At 47.3% G+C, this 18,740-nt stretch overlaps 1 protein-coding gene across 3 annotated transcripts in view; it reads right to left on the bottom strand.

Moving 5' to 3' along the window:
• Nucleotides 1-18,740, bottom strand: part of ENOX1 (ecto-NOX disulfide-thiol exchanger 1) — a 383,452-nt gene that overhangs the window by 133,785 nt on the left and 230,927 nt on the right. For all 3 annotated transcript variants that reach the window (XM_053215935.1, XM_053215938.1, XM_053215941.1), the window contains exons 6-7: nucleotides 15,338-15,571; nucleotides 5,066-5,278 (exon numbers count right to left, since the gene is read on the bottom strand). In XM_053215935.1, coding sequence (XP_053071910.1) covers nucleotides 5,066-5,278; nucleotides 15,338-15,571 — 447 coding nt within the window. The remainder of the gene's footprint in view (nucleotides 1-5,065; nucleotides 5,279-15,337; nucleotides 15,572-18,740) is intronic.

Here is an 18,740-nt window from a genome sequence, read left to right as displayed (position 1 = left end):
GAATGCTGTGGTACATGCTTCCTGAACTTTACAAACAGCTCCTCTCTGAGCTTCGAATTGACAAGCTTTACTCATAACTGCAAAACTGGAAATGGGCAGGCCTATGGAATATACATTTTTGAAGGGCAAAGAAGACCAAAACCCCAAAGTCTCTCAGTCGGAAAAACTGGAGAGGTTTCTGCCACACGGACAGGCTAAGAAATGACATAAACATGAGTCAAGGATGACATAAGGGTGAAATGTCCTAAGAGTGAAATGAGTCACCTGTGCTGACGTTTTTTTTCTTTTGTTTCTATATCCAGCAGATGAGATCTACCCAGCTGGCCCGGAAAAGACGAGAGAGCCCCAGCTGCCACACTGGGATAGATGGCATCCTCAACTAACATCTTTCGTAACTGCACATCCATGGTCAGAAGTGAAAAAGGATCCCAAACGAAAGTGAATGGATGCTGAACTCCCCAAACTCTTGGTTGCGTCAGGTGCTGCCCCTTGAGGCCTGAAGCCAAGGTTTGGATGGAAACAATGCCTACTGGATTAGATTTAATAGCTGGTCCTGGAGTGAAGGCCAGAGATAGGAGTGAGGTGAGAACCTGAACAAATGTCCACATAACGGAAAACCAACAGGGCTAGGAGGTAACTCCCGGACCTCGATGTAAATCTTGAAATAAATCACAACTTTCTCTTTATGTTATTCTTCGTGGCTCTTGATTTCTTTTCCCCTTTTGAGCAAATGCTACCTGCTCAAATACGAAAGCCAGGAAAGTATGACTAGCAAAGTGAGGAGATGGGTGCCTCTTATCCAATTTAAAGGACTAACACTCAATGAAATTTTCCTTCTCCTATTTCCAGTAAAATCTATGCAGGGAGCCAACCTTTTGCCATGCTTGGAGCTTTGCAGAAATGTGCCTGAACTTCCCGGAAGTTGTTAAATGAGCCCTCCCTTCAGGACACCAGGCCAGCCCCACCTGCTGTGATAAGCCAGTTCATCAATGTACCTGCTTTTCCTATGGCCTCAGAACAATTTCCCAACACTCGTGGCTTTCCAACAGAAAGGCCACCATGGAATGCCGTGGAGAAGGGCACCGGCACTGTGGAGATCTTTTACATGGGAGGGTGCACTCATGCTAACTGCCAAACAACTAGATTTCCAGCCACTCGGGAGAAAGAAAACTGAGCTGCCATTCCTGAATTTTGGGGCTAAACAATCATGATCTAATTCGAAATGGGAAGGGCAGGATATGATTCCTGGGGTGTTTTCCGGAAGTATTTGTGCAGGTAAACGGGAGTATGGCTGGTTCTGCTTTTGGAAAATGCAAGCAAGCGTGTCAATCCGTGTGGACTTCCGCCGTCATTATGTCAGAAGCAGCCCCCTGTACGGACACCGACCCCGTCTCACCATGCCGAACTGTGTGGGGGTAAGCGGAGAAAACGTGGTTGAGACAAACGTAACTGCCCCAGACATGAAATGAGATGTGTTTAACCTTCAGAGGGTGATGAAATGTGCACACACCTAGCAGCTTGGCCACGTTGCTGCTACTATTTGCGTGATGACAGGTAGGCTTCGGCTCCCCTGTGCGTCTGGGGAGTAGTCATTTTTGCAAAAGCACACGGGAAAGAGTGGAAAAGTCTGAGGCTGTTCACTGGGACGTGCAATCTTCCTGTTCTACCCTAGAGCCTTGATTCCAGCTCAGGCTCCCCTCTAGGTCTCTCTCACCTTCAAGGTGTCCTGACGGGTCTCAGCCATCAGGGCCCGCGAAGGCCCCTCAGGTCCGCCATGGCTGGGATGGGCACCACGGAGACAGTACTGTGGGCTGGTGGCGTCCACTGGGACTTTCCAGTCTCTGCTGGCTGCTGAAGTACTTCCCCAGAATTAAAGTCCGGGGCTGAGGGTAGGGGGGTGTCTCTCACGGACAGGTTGTGGGACAGGTAGGACTAAGGAATGCCAACATGAATTCTTCTGCTGACTCGTCCACGCAAATACCCCCCCCAGCCTGCTCCGGGGGGTCCGGTAAAGTACAGCAGTTCCCGCCGAAAGCACAGCTACTGGGCTTCTCGATCTGTGTGATTACGCCTGCAGAGTCGAGGCCCGGGACCCCCGGACTGTGCTGCTACCAATACCAAACTACTCTCCAAGGTCCCTGGGAACTTCTGAACGGTTTCAGGCTTCCTTCCTCCTGCCCTTCCCATTACTCACGCACTCACTTACTCATCATCCTGTTCCTATGTTCCAGACACTTGGGGTGCGTGGAAGACTAATCAGCAAAAGCCGACGAATTATCACACTGCTGCACATTTGCTAAGTGCTCTGGAGGACCTTGAACTCGCAGTGGGTGGTGAGCCTATGGGGGAGGGGGTGTGTTGAAAGGCCTCTCCAAGGGTGGGCTCTCAGCCAAGACCTAAAGGATGGGAAGGATTCACGCATGTGGAGTGGGGGGAAGTGCAAGTCAGACAGAGGGACAGAGGTGCAAAGGCTCTGGGGTGGGAGTTGGTTCTGAAGGGCTCAGCAGGAGGGAGGCCCATGGGGAGGACGCGTGGAGAGTCGAGGGAAGACGGAGCTGAAGAGGCAGGTGTGGAGAGCCCGCGGGCTGCGGAGGGAATATTATTCGTGCAATGGGAAGCTACTCAAGGGGCTGAAGTGGGGAGATATGATGTGAATCCCACTAGGCGACGTATGAACAACAGATCGGACAGGAGTAAAAGTGGGACGGGAGGGGCCGCGTATGGCAGGAACTGCAAAATGCCTCTGGGCAGCCATCCACCCCCCCCCCCCCCCCCCGCTCCTTCTTTACTCTGAGACCTCCGGTTTTATTCTGGGGAGCAATGGGTCCCTTCAGAAAAGCATATTTCCCATTTTCCTTGTAGCTAGGCACCAACACATGTAATAATTCTGCACAACGAGACAGAAACGGAAGGCTGTTGGGGTTCTTTGGGCAAGTTTTGCTGTCTCGCTCTGAAGGTGCAACCCTGTCCTCTTTCTTTTCTTTCCCCTTCTTTTTATCTTGCGTGATTTGAGCCTGTAAAAAAAGACATGATGGGGGCCTCCTCCTTCCTTCTTCCCTTCCCCCTCTTCCCCTCCTCCCTTCCTCCTCCTGCTGCCTCTTCTTCTTCTCCCTCCTCCCCTCCCCTTACTTCCCTCCTCCTCCCTCTCCTCCCCATCCTGGCTGTTCGGTGTGGGAAGAGTTCTTCAGGCCTGCTTGTGGCCAGATGCTTGCTCATCCAGAGGTCCCACAGTAGGAAGCGCATTGTTGCAACAGACCTCAACCTCATGGTCCAATTCAGCCTCCATTTATCAGGAATACAGTGCTGATGTTTGGATCCCCCAGCCTAGGCCAGCTCACCCGTGGGTAATGTTAGGCACGTGGCGTGGCATTCTTTCAGCCACAGGATCTGGGCCTCTTTTTAACACATGCTTCTTCCCACGGGTATTGCCAAATAACACTAAACTTCCCTATTCTAATGCGTGGTTCCCTTCCTACCTTCGCTGTTGGAGTCAAGGGTTGAGTCTTCCCTGCCAGGTGGGACAGTGAAGTCACGGGAACGAAAATATATTATGAAATTGATGCTGGTGAGCAAGAGGTACCCGGAATATCCCAGTGTTCAGGCACCTGGTTTGCCATCACTCTGCAGGGGCTGTATTTTTAAGAGTCGAGTGGCCTTTCCCTCTCTTCCTTTTCTCCATTACCAATCCAGCCTTACCTCCCCTTCACCTGCTAATCCATGCTGCACGGCCCTCCTTTTAAAGGGGACATCGATATTAGTGTTTCTCATCCTATCCCTAGTAACCCTAACTTCAGAACCGCTGGACGGACACAGTCATGTGAAGAAGGGTCATCCCTCAGAGTAGGAATCACGAGAAGGTGGTCTGAGAATGGTCTGAGGAGACCGCACTTCTGTTCTTTCCTATTCCTTTTCTATAAAGACAGGTGTCCCGGGTTGATCTCACACCGGATATTTGGTCACCTATCAGAGTTCACGTTTGAGAGTTTCTTACGTATTTTAATGCTGCTGCGAAAAAGGCCTGACAACAGAGTCATAGAAAACCCTTTTCCACTCGAGAGCCTGGTTTTTCACGCCCCTCTCTCTTCTCATCCGAACAGATACATTATCCCTTGGGTTTGCACCGATGAAAGAGGCGCTCGACATTTTGGCACGTTATGTCATTGAAAATAATACTTATTCTCAGAATGAATATGTAAATCGCATATAGCCCCGTCCCACATGGCACCCTGCACCTGGTATGGGATGGAGCACGGCATTGTTACAGCGTTATTCGGTGGCTTTTACCGACCCGAGGAACATCCGCAACTGTAATGCATTATGCCACTGTGACGTTAACTACAGACACAGACAGAGTGCCCATAAAAAAAATATACGCCCTTTTTTTTTGAATAGAGCCCTGGGTAATTACCCCGACTATTGTTCTATGAGCAAGCCCATTTAGACCCCTTCATCAATTTAGGGTCTGGACATGAAAAATCACCAGCATTAAGCGGTTAAGGCAATCTGCTTTCCAGATGAAGAAAGGACAAAAAAATAATACTGCAGAAAACCCTCCTCTACTCCTGAGTTGCCCATGTCGACAGCCAGAGCTCACCTCAAATAAAGGATCCTGGGGAGGAGTTTTTCTGATGATACCTTCATCCTAAACAGAGCTCAAGGACAATGTGTTCGGGGTCTGCTTCCTACTGTCCCAGCACTGGGAGGACACACAGGTCTGTGGGGACGGCCCCCAGGTAAAGGGTGGCCACCCTGCAGGTGTGCTGTGAGCTGCGGTGGGTCCAGCAGGCACAGAAGCATCTGGGGCCCTGCCCTGGTGGCCGGGTTTGGTGTTCTGAGGAAAAGCTACAGAAATGTTGCTCACCTTGAGAAGTAAGCTCTCAGGGCGGGGTCCGTGTTCCTCCAAGTTGCCACAGAACATGAAATCGGTTATGAGGTGTGCCATTTGATATGGAGTAAAATGGGAAATTATTGATCTACTTACCCCCACATGAAAACAAAAACTAAATGAATACAAAAGAAAAGGCAAAACCACAGCAAAACAGATGGCCCCCCAAATTTTACTTACATTGGGTGAGGATTCCAGTTAAGGCATTTTTAAAATTCTCCTTGGCTTCTTCCATCTCCTGCTCATGGGTGGCTTTTTCGTTCATCAGCCGGCGGACGTGGCTATTGGCTGACTGCACCATGGAATAGAACTGGTTGGCAGAACGCCGATTAACTTCCCCTCGCTCAATCCAGGAGAGTAGCACTGTGATAGCCTCTGAAAACTTGCTATCATCTGGAAATGGAAAACCACCAAGTACAAATCATGCCAAGGCAAGGACACATACTTTACTCTGGTTCTTCTCAAAAGACAGAACATGGACCATCTTAACGGATACATCTTTGGAACTTGACAAATTAGCTTCCCTAAGGCTAACCGTGCTAGAGTTTCTTAGCCTTCCCTTTCACATCTGACTCTATGGTGTCACAGAGCCATCCAAGAAATACTTGGTAGCTCACTCTCTCATCTACCAACCCGGTGAGCTTAGCTTTAGATCTGTTCTGGGCATTCTTGGTAACATGGCGCACCAAATCCTGATTTCTCTTTCTCAAGAGTGGCTCAGAAAACTGTCATTAACCTATTGGGTCCCTACTGCATTTTTCAAGATTCTCTTACCAGATCTATTATACAGTGAAACTAGTTGTATGACTTAGATTCAGCTGAGTTAGTGGCAAAATATGGATGACAGATTAGACTATTTTAAAACCGGATGTAACGGAAGATATTGTTCCCAAAGTGGTTGTAGGAATTAGTTCTTTTTCTGCTCCAGTTCAAAACTAGTTTCGCTTTACATTTAATAGAGCATCTTCGATTCAGCTGAAAAACAAAACATTTCCTTGTTTTCAACAAAAGAGGGCTTGTTTCCTGAGTGGTCAGTGTTCTCTGTGGAACCCATGTGGAAGCCTACTAGAGTCCACTTGAACTTGGTTCGAGGTATGTGTGTGTTGTGGAGGGGGTGGGGTGCACGGAGTGGGCAATGAGGTTCCACCTGTAAATAAATGATAAAGTTTATCTGAAAGAAAACAAGTAAACTTGCCTGTTTGGGAATGGTTACTGGAACAGACCTGTGTTGTATGGCTTAGAAGTAGGAAAAAAAAGCAAGTCTGAAGGTAATTAAGTTAATTAGAACTGGAAGCTGTATGTCAATTATCACAACATTAATCGATCCTACTGCTGAAGGCTCACTGCGTACTTCCCAGGCAAACTGGAGGGGAGAAGTCTTCCACCTGAATTTTTCTACCCTTGGAACATGTGACTTAAGGAAAATATCCTACATTTTTCCAGAAAACAAGGTAGATTCTGAATTCTAAAAATTGGGAGCAAAATTACACTGGACGATTCAGATTCTTACGAATTTATTTGGTAAAAACTGAGTGCCTATTATATTCCCTCTCCTGGAGGAACATCAAAAACCTCCTTATGCGTTGTGTGTGTGTGTTTGTGTGTGCATTTATTTCCTATGTTATATATTGTGTATATATGCATACAAACACATATACATATATACCCCCCAGATGACTGGACGGAGCGTGATTCATGTTTGGTAAAGGAGTTCTATTTTATCTCATTCACCAGATGTTCTTTAATCAACCACTGCTGTTGGCATGTTAGACAGCATACAAAGCCTTCGTTCGTGGGGGTGATTTGTGAATTTCATAGTGCGCCGTAGAAACACCATTAGTACCTTTTCTGCCAGAGTCCCTCTCCCAGACGGGGGCACAACTTCCTTGCTGTGGCTGTTGCTTGCCCAGAGGTACGCACCCAGAACGAAGGCAGGGTCAGCCTGACCCAGGGTGCGTGGAGCGTGCTCTGCTTTTTCCATGGTGGAAGTAGTGATCAGACACACGCTACCCATCAGCACCCACCCAGGCCCTCTCCCCCTGAGGCGGAGGCAGTCTGGGGTTGGGGATCAAAGCCTTTTTTCAGGGCAAACCTGCCCCCCTCTGCCCTCACACTTGGGCCAGAGGAGAGAACTGGCCCACTGGGCACCCTGCGAGGGAAAGACGCCCTTCCTCGAAAATCTCCAGGCACAGGCACAGAACACACGCGTGCAGTCTCACAGCTGGCTCATCCAATTTTGTTAACTCCAGAATTTCAGGCTGAGCTCAACCCTCGGTGAACTCCAGCTGCAGTGGTTTCTTATCTCATTTCATGGACCGGAGCGGCTTGTGTAAGATAAAATCCATCATACAACTTAACATTACGTTCAGCCCATGGAGAGGCCCATAATTTAGCATTATGTTTGTGAGAGGCCCACTGTGACCGTTACAGTCAGAATAAATTTTGCCTCCCGCGCATACTCGCTACCTCTCTCCCCGCCAATAGATGTTAGGAGAATGGACCTCCCAAAAGACAGCATGAATAAACCTAACACTTATAAGAAGTCTTTTTTTCCTCCCCTCTTAAAAAATAACAACAAAAAAGAAAACACTGACTTCATGTACCATTTTTCGCCTTTCCTGGGACTTTTATCTGTATATAACACAGAGGGGGGAAAAAAAACCCTCTAAGATTTTGTTGTCAACCTTACAAGGAGATAGAACATCCCCGTTCCATCCATCTTTCCCGCCTGTTACTGGTTGTTCTTCCTTCTCTTGCTTGTGGTAACTCAGTTCATAAATACACTAATTTACTGTCAGGGAGAACACACTTAAAATTTAAAAATGTGTGTTTGCTCAAATGACCTGAAAACCAAACTTTATTTTTCTTCCTGTCTAGGACGGAGGGCATAAGTTCACCAGCAGATCAGAGTTAATTGATAGTTTTCAGAAAGAGAAACAGCAGTTTTAGGACTGGGCAATTGAAAATATACAATTTAAAAAGTAAGCAGGGAAGAGACTTGCTCACATTTTAACAAGTGTTAAAAAATATGTAGCACAAGTCAATAGCACGCAAAATTCCACTAGCTTAGCTTAAAAGATGTATGTAGTTTCGAGAACTCCCAATTTCATCCTCATTTCTGAACTTTCTGAAACTTCCAGGCCAATATATAATTGATGTACTGACATGCAAATTAAATGTGAAAACATTAGTTAAGGCACAATCGGTAAGTTCGGTCAATATCTGTTGCTACCTAAGAAGTGACTTCATATTAATTAAGACTAACTCAGCAACTCACTCTGAATGGCTACAGAAGTGTCTTGGGAGCGGTCATTTTCAATATCTAACTGTAAGTTCAATTTTGGATTCAGTGGAAAGATCACTGAGAAAACAGAAAACAATATAAACTAATTTAAACAGGATTTAGACGGCAGCATTATTAAAGCTATTCATGTGAAAAGAAATTAACACTGCTCATAAAAATCACATCAAAGATGCATTTACAAAAATTCCAAATACTTCCTGTGAACATGCTCAGGCATAACTCTGAACACGGGTGCAGTTTAGAAACTAGAATGGGCAGACATGCCTTTTTCCACAGCAAGAGCTGGGAAAACTGTCGTATTAACGGGCGAATATGGACCATTTGCTCCTTAAAAATTGTGCAGTGTTTTCTAACCAGGGTCCTTACCACGTCACACCTGGGTTACCGCACATGTCTGCTCCATGGCTTTTCTTGATTTGCATTTTCCCCTCCATCACCCGTTCCCTTACCATTCTCCTCTTTGGTGAGCACCATGGCCACGCCTCCCTGCCTTTCCGTGCTCTGTGTGCTCATTCCAGGAGCCTTCACGTTTCTGGACACCTGGATAACTGTTACGTTTCCCTCAAGATTCAGCCTCAGTGTCTTTCATCAAAGCAGCTTTTCTGTAACTCTACCATGAATTGGGGCGTCCACGTGCTACGTTTTCACAATTCCCTCCATATCCTTCTACTAAAACATCAGTCATTCTATATAGTCAATGGTTGGCTTATGGATCTGCCTCCAGTTTTGAAGGGCTAACATGAGAATGAAACTTCTAAAACATACTGCAATCTTCTGGTCACTCTGAGTTTTTCACTTGGCAATTTATCTATATTTGGTTACACTATTTCTAATAGACTTGCAGTGATTCTCGCTAGAGAGCCACAAATTCAATGGTCAGAAGTTCGGAAACATCAGTTGGTAATCAACATTTTTTAAAGCTTATTTATTTTGAGAGAGAGAGAGAGAGAGAGAGAGAGCGAGAGCGAGCACTGTCATTGCAGAGTCAGATGCAGGGCTTGAAATCTGAAACTGTGAGATCATGACCTGAGCCTAAGCCACACGCTTAACTGACTGAGCCACCCAGGCGCCCTAGTAATAAACATTTTAATTTCATGTTAAAGAGTGTTTTCACATTGTCTCCCAGAGATAAATGTTCTCTGGCACTTAGGCTAGCTGGTCCTTTTATCCTTCAGGCCTCTGAGGTCATCGCCACTGGCAATGAAAGTTAAGAATGATGTCAGATAATCACAGAGAAGCAGAGCCTTCTGCAGAAAGGCGCTAACCAGCTTATCAAATGACTCAAAAATCTTTTTGAAAGCATTTTTAATTCTGGGAAGATAATGATTGTTTTTAGTTTTGTGAGGAATAAATAATATTGTAATGACTATTATCCCTTTACTGTCACTACCTGAATCCCATACCCATCTCATTTTGTTTTCTGGCTCCTTCAGACTTCATCAACCTCCTTCTCTGTCCCTCTCTTCCATGTTTATTGAGCACCTGTGACATAGGAGGCACTTCAAAAACTGCATATGGGATAAATCTTCGCCATTCAAAGACTAAGCTTGAGCCTCATTTGGGAGCTCTTTGAAAATGCAGACTCACCCTGACTCAGGCTTCCTGATTCAGAATCTCCTACTCCAAGTGATTCAAATGCACATTAAAGTTTTGGAAGCACTGGAAGAAATCAGTCAATGAAAACCAGGGAAACTGGCTGGGAGCTCATCTATGTTAAAAGATCATGAGACCTTGACATGGAAAGTGGCACCTGAGATAGTGGAGGTTACTGAAAGGGTTTGATGTGATTCTTCTGAGCTCTGTGAATCCCTGTCCCTAACCTCCCTGCCCCCATTTAAAGAACAGGTGCTTAAACATCCGTCATCCCTGTCCCAGAAAAGAAAATGTGAAAAAAATGTCAAAGACTTGGAAATGGGCATAGAGACTACTGCAGATCTTTGTAGCGGAATCCTGGGCATGGCCCAGAAGACCCTCTCCATCGCCCCCCAGCCCCCAGAATTAACTGATTCTATAGGGGAATGAATCTTTAATTGCCTCTGACTAGGCTATCTTACAACCCTTTAGGGACAGAACATAGATTGTAGAGAGCTGATAACAATGCAAATAATTCTCCATAACAACACAGATGAACTATCGTCCAGTAGAAAATACCAATCATTATAAAGCACATTTTCTTTTGAACCAGTTTTAACGCCTTACTGATTCTCTCATTAATGAATGAGTTAAACAAAATCATAGGCACGTGTCAATTTTATATTTGTAAGTTATGGTTCCACTGCCAGAGCATGCTTCAGCCACCTTTGAACTGTAGCTCCTCAAAGGCCAGGTCCGTGCAATAGTTGCATGTGTCACTCTAGGACAAGGACACAGAGCCCAGGACTCAGCAGGTGGGAATGTGGTGAACTTCAATCAAAGTGACAAACCGATAATCAAGGGGAAAAAGGCCTCAAATTGGTAAGCAGGTATTTTTCCCCCTTTGTGTGCAGAGGGAGATCTGGCCTTGATTTTCAGAACAATAGGTAGGATGAGAGCCAGGCCATGAGCACTGAATATGAAAAGTTAGGCGGGCTGTAGTACCCTTATTTATGGCTGGGTCTATAAAGGAATAACAGGAGAGGAGATCAGTGTTTGAATAACATATCCCAAGAATGAGATAAGAGGAAGATGTACTACAACACAATTTTTTCCTCCAAATATGGGGATACAGACACACGTACACACACACACACACACACACACACACACACACACAGTGAATGCTGTCACTGATTTCTGGCGTTTATGATAGCTGGAAATAGCTCACAGTGTGGAGTCACATAGTGATCCAAGCAGAATGGGGATTCCAGGATGGCCCAAGCACTCCTACTACAATAGTCCTAAAACGTCCCTCAAGCCTGGACATCTCTAAGCAAGTCTCCATTCTTCTGGCTACTCAATTAACCATTAAAAGGGGTGTCGTTACCTTATCTATCCCCCAAATCACAGATAGCAGGAGAGGCGAGACAAATGGTTAATGCACTCCTCTCCCTTCACACACACACACACACACACACACACAATCTCCCCCAATTACTCAGTACCTGTAAAAATGAAAAAAATTAAGGGAGGGGGTGGCAATATGAAAATGCACTGATTATTCCTGCTTTGGGGTCATGCAAAACGTTTCTAGGTGAAACGGCCTGTCTTGCCTCTGTGAAGGTCAGTGACGCCCACGGAAGTGATTCTCCAACAGCCTCCTGTGCTTATTTCCTTTGCCCTAAGACGGAAGCCTGGCTTTTAGCTAATGGAACTTCCACTTGGCTTAGAGCATTATTGATTTTTACTTTCTTGGAACCATAAATATTGACAACCGCCGCAGCAAAATGCCGGCAGCCCTCCCTCCCCCTGTCCCCCTGGCAGGCTGACACTGGGCCATTCTGTATGCAAATCAGAGCCTAGCCCTCCGGAAATTATGAATGCGGATCCCAGGAGAACTGAATTCATGATGACACATCAGGGGATCCCAAGGGCACTGCTTCAAAGTTTTGTCAAAACTTCACCTGATGGCACAGAGAAACTCTTCATTTCATCGCATAATGAAAGATTATGCGAAGCTTTCCAAAGGGGGGAAAAGTACACAAAAACTTTTAAATGCTCTTGCCAGGAGAAATCTCCAGTGAATGAGGATATCATCTTTCTCACCGTCTAATCAATCTCTTCCTTCCCCAGTCCAAACACAGGGTTCCTCCAGGGGTGGATGGTCTGTGTTAGACACACTGAAATTCATTATCTCATCTGCCTGGTGCTACTGTTTCCAATAAAGTGTAATTATGGTGTTATTGAGCTCCTGCTCACTTTCTCAAAGCCATGCTATAAACTTTGGGTCTGTGAGCAGTTACTTCCCAGTCAGTCTTCATTAAGTTGAATTGTCTCAGAACAATGTCTATTTAATCAGCAGGGTGTCCGCTAATTTTCTTTTTTAGAATTTGTATTAACGCAACAGACGCTGCCTTAGACACTACACAATTACAACTCGAAGTTTCCTCCGCCTTCAAGAAGGCCCCGTGGCCATAGAATCTGGGGTTAGCTGGTTTCAGAAGATCTGCCCCCTCACCCCGTCACTGTCCAGTTGGGTCCCGAGTCACTCCTGGGAAGGCACGGGGCACTTCTCACACACGGTAGTGGGAAGTATACGGTGCTTTGTAATTGCCTCTATCATTCCAGAAGCCTAAACGCTGTGAAGTAGAGGCTTGCATGCTGTTGTCTTCCCTGCAGTGCTTAGCAAGGTCCCAGATATATGGTAAAGAGCCCCACAAGTGGGATGATGGCTGCCTGCACATTTCCGATCACGCCCGGTGGCACCACTGCCCAGAAACGCAACATACTCAAGAGATCCAAATAGCTGAGGAAGAGAGAAAGGAATTAAGCATTTACTATGTGCATTGTTTTAACCCTAGGCAGGATGCAGTGGAGGGCCTTGTGGGTCATACATAGGGTTGGCTTGTACAGATGTTGCTAGATGAAGCTGATTTTCCAAAAGGAAACTGCAAGAATAAACAAGTACAATGTAAAATGGGGGAAAATGGAATAAACCTAAGAGAGTATGATTTCTCAGTGGAGGGGAAAAAAAAATCAAATCCAATTAGGTATTTTCAGATTGCATTTCCATTTTCTTTTTTATCCAGGCTTCTTTACCTTGGGTTTTGACTGCATTTTTTTTTTTTTTTTTTTTTTTTATCCCTACATCAATGAAATCATCTTCAGGGCAGCAGTTTCCTTGGCTCCTCCTGTCTGGCTTTGCAGCGTTATAAGGAGCATGGAGTGGATTTCCTCTCTGAGGCAGCCAATTTCCTAGGCAATTAAATGCTGTTTATATTCCAAACTCTGTGCTTGGGTTGAAATTGTCAAGCTTGATATTACCTGACTGTTGCCTGAGATGTATCCCCAGCTAGTTCATTCTACTGTAACTGCCATCTATTAAATTTTCCAATCTGTTCTCTCAAGGGATCACACAGTACTTGGCAAAGGTGCAGCTTCGAAATTCTGCAAATTATACTCATCTATATAAATATATATTTTTGAAATGGCAAAGCTTGCAAATTACTTCACCAAATTGACATCCCAATCTGTGATCCTCCAGCAGGGAAGGCAATGCCACGTTCCTCTTACATGCACAGACTTTTCCGTGCGGGTTTCTTAAAAAGAACAGGGGGATGCCAGACTTCTGTGAAACTCCTTTAAGAGGTCACAGAACCACGGTGCTAGTTTTTGTCACGTCTAGGTGTAGCGCGTAAGCCGATAATACACAATGTACAGGATATTAAAGAAAAAAACCCAATTTGTTCCAAAATCCACATTCCTGGCTGAGGATGTAGTTCTTTCTCCTCCTGGCCACTCCCTGTGATTTGTAGCCTGAATGGAAAGGGGAGATGATGCCTGTATTTGCACTGTGTATGCTTTTTGTTGAAGGGACAATGACCTATGTGTTTATGTCTGTAAGACAGGCCCTTTCAGAGCAGCACAACAAGCAAGACTGGCCTGGTGGTCACAGTGGGGCATTTCAGTCCCAATTGCAGCTGATTAGGGGTTCTCAAGGCCGGACCGGGGGAAAACGGCTAGAAGCAGAAGCCCGTTTCAAAACAATTCTCGGGGTGCCTGGGTGACTCAGTCGGGTAAGCGTCTGGCTCTTGATTTGGGCTCAGGTCATGATCTCACAGTTCGTGAGTTCGAGCCCCACGTTGGGCTCTGTGCTGACAGTGCAGAGCCTGCTTGGGATTCTCCCTCTCTCTCTCTCTCTCTCTCTGTTCCTTCCCCACTCACTGTCTTTCTCTCAAAATAAATAAATAAAGTTTAGAAGAAATAAAAGAATTCTCTTTTAAAGATATAGAATGTCAACCTCCTATCCTCCTAAAATAGGCTTGGGGCAGCTTTCATACATTTCTTTTAATGAAAACATCCAATCCACTTTACACATTCCCAGCAATATACTAGCTATGCTCTAAAACACTCCAAGCGATCAATCACATCTCTCTTCCCATGAGAAATCTTTAATGGCCTCTCCGCTGCTTAAGGAACAAAACCCAAATCCAGTGGCAGCCTTCAGGGCTCTGCCCGCTGGCCCCCAACTGCTCTTCCCACTTCACCTCGCTCTAGAAACTGCCATGCAGCTCTCGTGTACCCTGGGACAGGTGACGTGCCTTTCTCCTCCTGGGCCAAATTCCTCTCTGCTTCCTTGTGTCTTTTCTCCTGGGGCTCCAGCCTCTGACCAGGATGTATTTAGGCCCTTTTTCTCCTGGGGGGCAGGGGGGACCTTTGTTTCTCCCGCACAGTTCTCCTCTGTGACGATTTTCTTGATATACCTTCCTTGACACTCGCCCCTGTGTTCCCAAAGCACGTTGCTCATACATCGGTTGGCAATCATGCCACTGGCTTTGGACTTGAGTTAATCGCTTACTTGAGACACCTACATGCGGCCAGCGACTGCAACCTGCCTTCTCTCCTTAAAACCTGACACGCCCAACGGCCTGAGAAAGGTCTGACCGTCACTCGTCACTTGCCTGTAAAATGCAGATGCGGTTCAGATGATACAACTCTGATGGGTGACGGAAGGGAATTCACGCATACACGTGGTCCTGACTTAAAATTCCGGCCCCTCCCCAATCATCTGTAGTTCCCTGGGGCAGGTACTAAAGCCCCTATATGTCTTTATTCCCCCACAGCATCAAACACGTGAGAGGAGCACAGCAAACGTTAAAGAAGTCACATACACTAGTGCCCCCTGCCCCCAATTATTCTATAGGTGTTAGCAGTGACCCTTCACCTCCATCTCTGAAGGCAGGGATCCCGACCACGGGAGGGGACACTAGCCTAGCTCATTCGTCACAGGTGGGAAGACAGGAGCCACCTCTGGGCCTTCTGCGTGCGACTCCTCTCCCCTCCTTCCGTGCGTCGTGCTGAGTGACAACACACACCTGCACGGAGGACACAGGTGGGAAGAGGCAGGGCTCTGTCCCAGGCGGCAGGGGGAAGCTTCGGGGGTGACCTCGCCTGCAGGAAATCAGCAGGTGTAGGGGCGGAGACGCCGGGGGTGCTTGGGGATCACAGGGCTCCTCCGTCAGTCAGCGGGCAGGGGCTACTGCCCGGGCAGGCCCAGGTCGGCGGCCTCCTACCTTTCAGCTTGTCGGCCAGCAGGGCGGCCTCGTGCTCCGAGTAGTGCATGATCGCGGGCGGCGAGGGCGGCCGCAGCCGGTCCTCCTCCAGCTTGCGCCGGTGCCGCTCCTCGCGCGCGCGCATCCTCTGCTTGCATTCCCATTCGTAGAAGTCGTCCCTGGCCTGGGCGAAGTCCACGTGGAGGCGGCCCGAGTCCTTCTTGTCCGTGCTAGACCCTAATCGCATCCGGTAACCTGAAAGCAACGGAAAGGCCGGTCCCGTCACAAGGTCACCAGCACGATGAGGGCAAAGCGTCGCCCAGGCCCTCAGCGAGGGCGCGATACGGGTGCTTTCGCCTCTTTCTCTGCCCATAGCAAGGGCGCTCTGCCCGCAGCAGGTGGGAAGCAGTTACGCTTCTCCCCAGTGATCAGGAAGCACAGCCAAGTTCAGCTTATTAGGGATTTGGGGATAAACCCCCTCCTGGGAGGCGTCTCAGAGGGTCACCTACCCATCTTGCAAGCCACTGTTACTAAGAGGATGACCTCAAGAACCAGGACACTTACAGTAACTCCTTCTTCCCTCTGGCTTCCAGGAAGCTCCGAAACAAATTTGGCACGTAGCGTTCTCCCTCCCGGCTCCCCGATTTTATGGCTTTGTTTTTTTTCTATTTTTGATTTATGGTAACTCCATTGCGTAAGTGCTCTTAAAGTCTTTTTAGAAAAAGGTGGAGCAGGAGTAAATAAAGAATATCTGTGATATTTAAAAAGATCCACAAAGTAAATTCCGCAGCACCTCACTCACATGTTACTGCTTCATTCCCCTAGAAAATGCTGCTCAATTCTCTCTCAGCAGCTGCAAAAGCCACAATCACCAAGGCAATTTTGCAATGCTGTTTTATTTCCACTTATCCTCTGGGGCACGCGGGAGAATATTTTACCTTCAATCAAGAGGCCTTGCTGCTGCCTTCCTTACAGCCCTGCACTACCTCATCTGGCATGCAGCACTGCACAAATTGTCCACGCGATCTTTGAAGGCCACGGGAGCCCGCGCAAGAACGCGGAGCTAGACCAAAAACGGGGGCCTGGAAATCTTTGGGGGATTTGCGGCGAGCTACCCAACTTACAAGCAGATGATGTGCAGACACTCGATCTGAGACATCAACGCAAACAGAACTGAAACCAGACAGCTAGCCTAACTTCAAATGAAGGAAGACTTGGCTTTGAGGCTGCTCTTCAGTTTGGGGCACTCAGATTTTAAAAACATAAATTCAGGTCCCAGCAGGATCACAGCTGTTGGGGCTGCCAGAGGAGACAGCAAAGTGAGCACTTTTGCTGTGTAGGGGCTTTGCAAATGAGACACCACTGTGAAATGCCAGGCTGCCCTGCGCTGATGTTCAAGATCTCTATGGTAGATTTCAATGGCTTATCTTGGCATTTGGGTTGGAGCTCAGCTGAAAATCCCTGCAGAGGCTGACTTCTCCCCTGTAGGGCACTTCACACGTTTGAGAAGTTGCAAACACAAAACAGATCTCACATCTGATTCCTGTTGTGCCCTTCTCCCTCCTAGGTTCAAATGGTGTTCTCTAAAAATGGGAAGACCTAATAATACCTACGACACACGTAAACATCCCGTCATAGATGAGCAGAATTCATGCTAAAGCAGAGTGTATCTTGGTGCTGGGCCATAGTGATGTAACAAGTCGGCAGGCCACGGTGATATATACATAACAGCTGAGCGGGTGGCACCACCTGAGACTGGCTAGCAGTCCCCACTGGCCAAGGGACTTTCTCCTGCCCGTGTCCAGAGCATCGCTTTTCAGATATTTCTGTTCCAAAATGTACCCTCTCTTTCACCGACACATCATCATTAAGGCCTTAAAAAGAGATCCTGATGAGGCTGAGCCTAAAATTAGCCTGGCCTTCAAATGTGAACACGGTCCTAAAATTAGGCCTTCCAGCTGGGCACGGGCTTGCAGGAGCTTGCACACGGGAGGGGCAGCCTTCTGCCCCCACACCCCCCACCCCTCCAAATAAGCAGCCTTCCAGATCCTCCCCGGACTGATGTGCAACCTTCCTTGGGGGAGGGAGGTAAAGCTGGGAGACCCCTGTGCCCCCAGGCAGGGAAGCTGGAGGTGAGGCCTTAGCTGTGGGCTCTCCCTGCCGCAAAGGGGCAGACCAAGGAGCAATCAGGCGCCCGGCTAAGCAGCAGGACCAGGGTCCAAGTGGGGCAAAGCCTAGCATCAAGGAATCAATAGAGAAATACCTTCCACGTGCCTAAATTTGGGCCTGTTCATCTTTGGTGACGTCTCAAGGCGCTTCTGACTGGGTCTAAACATTATGTTATGTTGGCGTTGAAAAGCACTTTTGATCTACTCTAACCCTCTCATTTAATCAGGTGGGGTAAAGTAATACTTTTATTGGTAGAGCTGTGATTAGAACCCGGCTTCCCGAGGCAGGGTCCGTGAGAAATAAGGATCCGTGTTTCTTTTATCATCTTCAGGATATTTGTGTTAAAAACAACCATTTCCTGGATGGTTCCTATTGTTGTCGGTGCCCTGCTAAGCACTTAATATCCATTATGTTGATTCGTTCCTCATAATAATCCTATAAGTTACTACTGTTGCTGCCTCAGTTTTGCAGATGAGAAAATGGAAGCCAGGGAGAGGTATTCTAGCCCGAGGCACGTGAGACCCGGGAGACCCGTCGCCAGGCATGTTGGTGACAGAGCCACCACCTGTGTGTGTAACAAGAGTACTCTGATGCTGTGGCCCAAGAAGATATGGGAAGCAAAACACGTAGCTGTTTATGCGCTGTAAAATATTTTCCTCTGTGTTTCGTCTTCCATCTCCTTTAGAAGGCTTTCAGAATTTTTCCCCACTTTGTTAGGTTTTCTTGGAATAAGGGTTTTAAAGTCCTCCACATCTCTATGCCAGCTCTACTCCGCAAAGTCACAGCAGTGTCGGAATAACCCTGAGGCGGCTGGGGTTCGCAAGAGTGTTCCGTGGGGGGGAAGGGAGCTGCCTGCAGAAATTAAGCCTGGCAGGGGCATTCAGGTATTTTTTTTCCTCCATTCTTTTCTCACCTTCCCTCATGAGCTTTGCCTCCGGAACGGGGAGGTGGTGTGCAGAGTGATGGATGGGAAACATGCGAGATGGAGAGTGTGAGGGAATGTCAGGGAGCTGAATCTAAGCGCACAGCTTTCTAAAGCCACATACCAATACCAATACCAATACGTAGTTCTTGGGTTTGGTAAAGGCCCGGATGACAGACTCCCTACAGTGGCTCCAACAGCCACAGAGCGATAGGCGGCACTGGGTCTAATTTCAGCAGCTGTAAAAATCTCCCCTACGAGCTGGCACCAAAGCAGCAGATATCACGGGGCAGCCTTCACCAATCTAAGTGCACTGGCAATTGGGCAATGATA

This window comes from Acinonyx jubatus, chromosome A1 (genome assembly GCF_027475565.1).
Source record: "Acinonyx jubatus isolate Ajub_Pintada_27869175 chromosome A1, VMU_Ajub_asm_v1.0, whole genome shotgun sequence".
Taxonomy (NCBI): domain Eukaryota; kingdom Metazoa; phylum Chordata; class Mammalia; order Carnivora; family Felidae; genus Acinonyx; species Acinonyx jubatus.
The sequence above is the reverse complement of the archived record's forward strand: the minus strand, read 5'-3'. Positions and strand labels throughout refer to the sequence as shown.